This window comes from Chaetura pelagica, unplaced genomic scaffold, assembly GCF_000747805.2.
Source record: "Chaetura pelagica isolate M959 unplaced genomic scaffold, ChaPel_1.0 scaffold493, whole genome shotgun sequence".
Classification (NCBI taxonomy): domain Eukaryota; kingdom Metazoa; phylum Chordata; class Aves; order Apodiformes; family Apodidae; genus Chaetura; species Chaetura pelagica.
The window spans coordinates 1,016,860-1,025,521 of record NW_009952696.1 but is presented as its reverse complement, the minus strand read 5'-3'; the positions used below and the strand labels follow the sequence as shown (position 1 = coordinate 1,025,521).

Below are 8,662 nucleotides of genomic sequence, written 5' to 3'. Positions count from 1 at the left end.
AGCAGGAAGCAGCCTGGGAGGACTTATGCTGTCAGTCTCCACAGCCCTGGAAGTTTCAGATGCCACAATAAGCCATGCACTAAAACGTGGGAACCATAGTGTTGTGGATGACATCACTGAATAATTGGAAATATATTGGAACACTGTTTGTGGCAGTTTGACAGCTCTCATCACTCTTAGGAATTAAATAGCACCCTATTTTTTTTTTTAGAAAGCTCTAAGAGTAGAAACACAAACTTAAGTGTACAACAAACTTAAAACGACCTAAATGCAATGGAGTTTTTTTTATAGCTCTTCCTCACTTGGTATTTCAGGCAGACAAACGGGAAATTGACTTTCACCAGCCGTTCAAAGAGAGACACCTCCAGATTGAAGTTCTTGGCCAGGTCATATACATTTGCAGTAGGACGCAGCTGAAAGAGAAGGGATAGGAAGTCTATGTTTTAACACTTTTCCTATGTAAGATTTTTCACTCATCTCTTTTTCTGTCACTGGTCCCCCACAGGAAGGCCAAAGACTTGATTCTTGCTGAAGTGCTAAATGTCAAAGTCACAGTGGAAGTGGATACAAGCATCCACCTGTAAAATTGTATCAGTTAAACCAAAAGAGAAGTCTCCCAGGAGCTCTACATCAAAACTACAGGAGACATGACCTGTGGTACCTAAGGATGCTGGGGAGCAGCAAGTCTTGGTGACCTTTAACACATATGGTGTTTGGTTAAAAGGTTCTACTTCATTTGCACAACAGTTAGAGGCACTAGTTATGGATGTTACCTGCTGATGATCTCCAATGAGGATAAGATGCTGGGAAGCTTTACTCAGAGTAGTAACGATATGAGCCTCAAGCACCTCTGCTGCCTCCTCTACAATGATAATTTGTGGCTTTACTTTTTGCAGGATGTGACGATATTTGGCAGCACCTGAGCACAGAGAGAGGATAAACCTTAGCAGCATATGATTACATGCAGGCAGTAGTGTTGTCCCAAAAGTGGGGTCTGTCACCCAGTGTGCAAGGAGCTGATCCATGCACAGAGTCTAGGTGTTTGCTTTAATATCCAGTTCTGCGTAGAAAAAGGAGCAGGGGGTGTTCCACACAGCAACCTCAGCTTCCTGAAATGCAAGTGCTACTTTTATACCCAAAAATGTGAGAACTAGTCTCTAATTTGCACACAATTGATCAACTAATTCCTCAGTTCCATTTAAAGTGGCAATGCTAAAAAATTTCACTATGCCTGCTCAAAGAGTGGGGGCTTTTTGTGAGCAGGGGTGCCTCTAGCCTATGGGTGGGTATTTCAATATGCTAATAGCTCATTAATACATTACTAGTATATTAATATGGTGAATCAAATTACTCCATGGTTTTCTACCCACTGCTCAAGGCTGTAACCAAGTTAAGTTGTGGGCAGTGCTCCTTCCCATCCTTTTAATCTGTCTTGCAGGTCTGTCTCAAAGCCGGGCTGTTGACTACTTGGGATGTGGTTTTCCTCTAATTGGAATCTGGTTTTGTCTAATTTTTACTGTTTTACTGTTATCTAAGCCCTATTTTTATTCGGCATGTCCCTTATGTTCTCTTCTCTGTGTTTTTTCCTAAAATGTGATTTTCCCCCCAAATGTTACTTATTTCAATTAATAATTGACATCATTATGAGAAGAGTTTTCAAGGAGAGTAGGTTGCGTCCCAGAAAAAACTGGGGCTCTTCCCAAGTTTCCCCATTTCAAGTCTCAGCTTTCTTGACTTTAAAACGGCAGCAACTCAGGCAGGTAGGGATTAAAGTTCTATGGTGACCTTGGCCCTTTCCTGGTGCTCTCTATTCAATGCATGGATCAACACATGTAAACAAACCTAGAAATACTCTGCAAAGGGTCATATTACCATGAACTTTACATTGTCATCACCAGAATGTGATGTGGGGATAGCAGTGCAGGTATTAGCTGTGCTTTACTCAGGCACAAGAAGCAGAGCATTTCTATTAGAAGAATGCTGTTCAAGATGGAGGGAGTGCAAGAGTGCACAGAAACTGCTCATGCAGTTAACTGACAACTCACACAGGAATCACATTTGCAAAGGGACTCAGAGACTAGAAATCCTGCAGACTAATGCTGATCCTGACCAAGGCTCTCAGGCAGCCCATAATATTAATCTTTTAGCAACAAGATCCTTTAACCATTACTGGATGCAGTACAATACTGGTTTGCTTTCCAACTGCTGTGCACCTGTAGTTGTCATCCCCACCACTTGGGCCTCCTTGAGAATGCAGAGATCTTCCTGCAGCCTCAGTTCTGTCAGCCTTTCTGCTGCTGCCTGATAGTTCCGTTCATGCCGCAGAATCCTCTGTCGAATAAGGCCCTGGTAGGTGTGCAGCCAAAGCCTGAGAAGAAAATGCCATTATCACAGACAGCAAGGGGAACAGGATAGTGACCCAGAGTTCAGAGTGGATTCAGTTCAACACTCCCTCTGTGCCATTTGGGCAAGAGATTATTAGCATCTGTCCTTAGTCCCAAACACACACAGTGGAAATGACAGCACTAACTGTGCAATACAGGGAAGGAAAGAACACGTATGTTCACATAAGGAACTGAATAGGTATGGACAGAAACACCATGGCTTGACAGAAAGGTTTGGAAAATGGAGCAGTCCTAGGAAACCTTTGCCTGACAGAGCCTGCAAAATAGCTTTGTCACCTGTAAAGCCTCCAGCGTGAGCCCAGGTCAAGTTGCCACAGATCCCGAATATCCCTGGCCTCTAACTCTGTCATTGCACTCAGTTTACGGAGCTCAACCTTCATCTTCTGTTTCATTTTCTTCCTCTGAGCACCAGTTACCTGCAAAAAAAAAAAAAAAAAAAAAAAAGCACTTGCCAATAAGCAGATACAGCACAAAGATTCTCCTGATTTAGCATCCCCGTATTATTTACACAGCCAAGCAGAGCCAGAGTGTTCTAGTGCAGGCAGTTACCTCCCACTGTGTAGTCTTCTGTTGTGGTTGGGCTGTTCCTTCTTCCTGGCCCTCCAGCTTCATAGCCAACAGCACGCTGGCTAGTTCATTAACAGCTCTGAGCTCTTCCTCCTTCCTTCCCTGAGGCTTTGCTGCCTCTTCATCTTCAATCACTCTGTCAGCTTGAATCAAGTCAGCCTCCTCTGGGATCTCCAAAAGCTCCTCTTCTACTCCACCTTCCCACTCCTCCTCTGTCTCCTGATGACCACCTGCAAGAGTCACCAGTCATATGCAGTAACCACAGGATCACAGTGCAGCAGTCAGGTCACTACATGGAAATTAAGGTTGTCCAGTCTGGACATTGGAACAGGCTGCCCAGGGAGGTGGTGGAGTTACCACCCCTAGAAGTGTTTAAAAGAGATACAGATGTAGTGCTTAGGGATTTAATGATTTAAGCATTGAACGGGTAAATTAGGTTATGGTTGGTGGATTTAGGTAATGGTTGTACTTGATGATCTTCAAGGTCTTTTCCAACCAGGATGACTCTGTTGTTCTGTATTTCCACTGCCTTACAGCATCATGTAACTTTCAGAGTCTGTTAAGTAGCAGTGCCTCTTCTCTGACAAGATGCATTGCTTAGGCACACATACTAGTAGAGTACGGGGGGCTGTCTGGTTTGGGATTTTTGTTTGTTTGTTGTTCTTTTTGTTTGGTTGGTTGTTATTGTTTTGTTTGGTTTTGGGTTTTTGGTTTAGTTGGTTGATTTTGGTCTTTTTGGGTTTTTTTGTTTGTTTGTTGTTTTGGGTTATTTTGTTATTTATTTTTACCTGGCTTCTCAGCCCTTATATTCTGTGCAGGATTCTGGGTGAAGACAGTTACACCAAGGCCCAGCCACTCCAGAATCATTGAGTATTTTGAAGCACTGTAGTAGAACTCCTCATCATCCTAATACAAGGAAAGGCAAATCAGCCAGGCCCATTGCACTTCAGAGTCTTACGGTGATGTCAAAGCAGCACCTTGCAGCAACTAGGACAAGTCCCCCGAGAGACCTCCAGAGCTTGAAAGTCTTCAGGCATCTTCAGAAAGAGCATCCCACATCCCCTTCAGTTTAAGAGGCTTTTATTTGGGCACTTGTATTTTTATACAGATAAAGAGCACTTAAAATCTCTGCAGTTCAAAGGAGCAAAATTTAAAGCCCCTGCCTGCCCCACCCAGTCTAGACTACTGTCACTTGGCACAGCTTGCTGTCCACTCCCGCACTTTCCCAGTAGCCAAGCAATGCTAAAAAGAAGTGTGCTTGGGGAACCTCATACTCATTAGCAGTAAGTGCAGTAAGCATACATGGGGACTGCTTGGCTCAAAAGAAAGGGACCTCTCTTACCAGACCATTCATGAGGCTGTCCCAGTGCTGGGGGGCGATGCAGGCTTTCAAGTGGCGCTCATGCAGAACTCCGTATGTTGTGCACTCCAACTGCTTTGCTCCTTCGTAGAGCAACTGCTCAGCCTGTTTCATCTCATTGGTTATCTGCCCATACCAAAGACAAGGGAGGCATTGTCATACTCAGAGCAACAAAGCTCAGAAACAGCAGGAAAAGAAACTGATAAAGGAAACAAGAATAAAGAGGTTGGCTTCAGTGGAAGATAAGGTGAAAGAACTTTCACATGGTGTGAAGGAAGTTTAGTTAGCTCCTCCAGTGCACCAGCAACCCAGTCCCAGCACCTCCTGTGAAGTCTGCACGTACATTCACATAGGCTCTGCGAAGATGCATCGGCAAGTTGAGTTGGAATTGAGGATTCTTCCTCAGCTCTCTCAAGGTGAACTGCTTCAGGACCTTACTGCTACTTCTGCCCCCAACACGCACGATCCCATGTTGTTGGAATGTGTAAATTCCTGGGAATGAAAGAGAAATATAAGTAATAGAGGCAAGCTCGGTTTTCTGCAGCAGGACAAGGGGTAGGGAGAACACCCTTTGTGTGGAAATGCTACATGGGATTGATCCAAGTTTTCTTACTGTGTATCAATGGGGCTAGAGTCACTAGAAAAAGCCAGAAGGACAGTTCATCATGCCAGAAGATGTGCAGAGGAGGAGTTACAGTATAATTTCTACCTGACCCTCCATCACAGTCATTAGGTACTCTTACCTTCTAAGAACTGATCCAGTGCATGGTTAGTGTAGCAGACTATAAGGATAGGAGACTTCTGGACCATGCTTTGCCACACATGCTCATTAGTCAATAGAGCTTGAACAATCTTCAAACCCACATAGGTCTTCCCTGCAAAACAAGCTTAGAATTAACCCACCTTCTACAGAGTGCCTTGAAACATAGAAATCATCAAAAACAGATACAAGACTTCCTTGTGAGAAGAAAATCTGGTCTGTGCCAAGAGAGCTGACCCCAGAGGTAACCAGTTTACAAAACGTAAATGAAGTAGCATGACACTGTCTTTCTGATCTGTATACAAGCAAGGCCACGTTTTGGAAGAATGCTGTCATTTCCTTAATACACTGGACCTGGACCCAGGGTTTCCTCTGCCACTGCATCCCACAGCCCACTCTGATACCGGGTTCATACATGACATTTGGCTGCACATGAAACATGCATATAGTAGTGTAGTACAAGCAGTGATGCTTGCTGAGTTCAGATGCAATTTAAAACAATTACAGTTCATCTTGTAATGCTTTATTCACATAGAGGATCATGGCCAAACACTCCCAAGCATAAATTAGGTATGGGAGTAAAGCTCTGAAGGGAGTACAGCTGGATTTCTCTGAAGTTAATCTCCTTATATGGGGGAATCAAGGAGAACTCCTTAAATGACAGAGATTTAAAGCAAATGTTTCTCACCGGTCCCAGGAGGTCCTTGAATAATAGCCAGCTCCTTGGTGAGTGCAACCATCAGTGCCTGCATCTGAGACTCATCTAATCTCAAGGTTTCTGTTGAAGGCCACTGCTTGGGATCTAGAACACGGACACTTTGCCTTCTCAAACCATCAGGGTATATATCTTTGTCTAACAGTGGATCTTCCATCAAGGGTGCAAAGTTGTAGGCAGTATCCATTGTAAGGTATGCTGGCTGCTTCACCTGTGTATCACATTCCACAATGTAGTTCTGGAATGGGATATCTTCTTCCTGGATTTCCTGTATTCCTTCTAACACATGCTGATAGGCCTCAAAGTAAGCAGTTGTCTCTACCATGAGGAAGGAGTCTGAGGGCTGAACCTGTGCCAGCAGTGCATGGCTCTGTGCATTAAAACATAGCTGCACAATCCCACAGGCAAGATCTGCATTATCACGATTAGAAACAGTGGCAAAAAGGCATGTTTCAAAGTGGTCTTTGGACATGCAGACCAGGGATCCATATAGCAGCCGTTTGGAATTCTGCCATCGTACAAACTTCAATGGTTTTATGTCAAACTGGACCTTGTAAACAATACCAGTTGGGGAACAGAGAGGGGCAATAATCCGTGTGTCAAAATAGATCCTGATGTCATCAAATCTTTTCTTTCTCAGACCTTTGTCATCAAAGTTCTGCAAAAGCTCCCAGATACCTTCCCTTAAAGGCCTTATAAAATCTTCTCTCAAAAGCCGGAAATGGGTGTCAAGATAAATGCTGGTGCTCTCATATCTTCCAGAAACAATATTGGGACGTAGAAAGGGTTTTTCCTGACGGTGTAGCTCATTATATGTCGGATAAATGGTCATTGTGCGATAGCTTTCGTCTGGACTATCAGTCTGAAGCTGCACAAGAGTACAGTTATCAGCCCTCAGTGTCCCTTCACGTTTCTTCTCCTGCAGGTGCTGCACGAGCATCTGGACTTTATTTAGATTCTTCTCTGCTTCTTCTGGGATGTCCACACCAGCAGCTCTCAGGGCACTTATGGACGCTGGCAAGACTGTCAAGAGAACTGAGATTTTCTGGACAGAGCTGGCTGGGAAAACACTGATTAGGTCCTGAAGAAGTGAAATGATGTTGCTAATATGCACAGGGTACTGATGACGTACAGAAGGGACTACTTCTGTTATCATGTCAGACACATACTGTGGCAAACAGATCCTGAGGAAGTTGGACTCCTTCACCACTCCAAGCAGCTGCTGGACACTCTGTCTATCCATTCGGGAACTGCATGCTTTTCGAAGCACCTGGCAAACGAGCTGAAGGAAATTTGGTTTCATAGCTGTTTGGGAGAGAAGTTCCTTCAAACCTAAACTTGAAGCAAGTGTGATGACAACTTCTGAAGGGTCTTTCTGGAGAAGACTTTCTAGGAATTTATATCCGATCCTTTTGACTTGCTGAGGCTGCTCACTGAGCTGGGCACCACCTGGGGCAGGGTTCTGGTGGTAATGAGGATTCTCCCGAGATTGCATCCTCCTTACCCTACCTTCATTTTCCTGCCCATTCCTCAGCTCTCTAGCTCCTTCCCAGGATTGTCCACCTTGATACCACCTTCCCCTACCCTCATTTTCTTGCTCATTCCGTGGTCCTCTGGTATTCTCATGTGCCTGTCCACCTTGATACCTTCTTCCTCCACTCCCATTTTCTTGGTAGTCCCAGGGTCTTCTGGCCCTCTCGTGTGTCTGTCCACCCAGATGCCTCATTCTCCTCCTCTCATTCTCCCATTCATTCCAGTGTCCTGTGGCTCCACTGTTAGCTTTTCCACCTTGGTTTCTTGGTGTATTCTGGCTTGATTGAGCACCTCTCCAAACACAACCACCAAATCTCTCCTCTCTCTGTCCTGGTAGAAGACTGTAATTACTGGCCTGAGGGCTTTCCCCAAACTGAGCCACCTGGCCTGAGACATTATTTATTCTGTTTCTGCCTCTTCGTATAAAACCAGTATCACAATGATCTGCATGCCCTTAAAAAACAAATAGAAAGAAAGGCACTCCTTAATTATAAATCAACTACATTAAGCTGCCTTCCAACACAAATCCATGCGCATTTTAACCTAATAGTTAGAATGTTTTGGACATTTGGCATCAAGTTAGAAAATGATTGCTGTATTTACACACAGACTTTCAAATTGCTGTTTCATTTGTACCTCTTTTTCTGACTCCTAAAAAGACTCCTAAATTTTCAGACTCCTAAAACTGCTTAGAGTTCACTTCAGCTGTTAAACCATGAAGACACTAAAATGAAACCCTTTTCCACAGAACAGAAAGCAAAATTAAGAAAAGCTGAAACGAAGTTTCCTGCACAGGACAGGACTTCCTCAAGAGTTTGGGTATCATTGAAATCATGACAAAGGCAGCAGCAATTGACTTTGAATAACTATATTTAACACAGCTAAAATACAACCCTCTGGACAAAGTCCAGCCTCTCAGAGCAGCAGAAAGCATAGGGCATATAATCTTTGTTATATTCTCAACAGAATACTAGCAGAAACAGCAAAGACATTGCTGCAGTGCATCACCACTGCACAAACCCAACCAGACTCCAGGGGCAGATAAAGAAATTGGAATTGAGGCTTGAGAGGAAATTTCACTGTACAGAGGCAGAGAAGGAGCGGATCCTCCCTGTGCCAGCACCATCCCCAGGCCTCCCGCCCCACATTCAGCAGCAGCCCCTCACCTCTCCCTGCAGCTCCAGGCTCTCGGGAGCCAGGCTCCTGCCCGGCCCGCTCCATCGCCCGGCCCGGGGCTCCTGCAGACCAGGTCAACTCTAGCGCCGGGGCTGCGCCGCTCCTGCGTCCCGATACAGGCACCGTCGTGCCCGGCCCCGCACAGC

General features: G+C 44.8%; 1 protein-coding gene across 1 annotated transcript in view; it reads right to left on the bottom strand.

Annotated features, from left to right (window-relative positions):
- The window catches only part of ZNFX1 (zinc finger, NFX1-type containing 1), a 13,828-nt gene extending 5,267 nt beyond the window's left edge, over positions 1 to 8,561 (bottom strand). Inside the window, exons 1-11 of the mRNA XM_009994038.1 lie at positions 8,507 to 8,561; positions 5,781 to 7,793; positions 5,076 to 5,207; positions 4,676 to 4,824; positions 4,315 to 4,458; positions 3,761 to 3,878; positions 2,955 to 3,202; positions 2,682 to 2,821; positions 2,214 to 2,368; positions 774 to 919; positions 303 to 413 (exon numbers count right to left, since the gene is read on the bottom strand). Of these exons, the coding sequence (XP_009992340.1) occupies positions 303 to 413; positions 774 to 919; positions 2,214 to 2,368; positions 2,682 to 2,821; positions 2,955 to 3,202; positions 3,761 to 3,878; positions 4,315 to 4,458; positions 4,676 to 4,824; positions 5,076 to 5,207; positions 5,781 to 7,793; positions 8,507 to 8,561 (3,411 nt within the window). The remainder of the gene's footprint in view (positions 1 to 302; positions 414 to 773; positions 920 to 2,213; positions 2,369 to 2,681; positions 2,822 to 2,954; positions 3,203 to 3,760; positions 3,879 to 4,314; positions 4,459 to 4,675; positions 4,825 to 5,075; positions 5,208 to 5,780; positions 7,794 to 8,506) is intronic.
- Between the last annotated feature and the right edge of the window lie 101 nt (positions 8,562 to 8,662).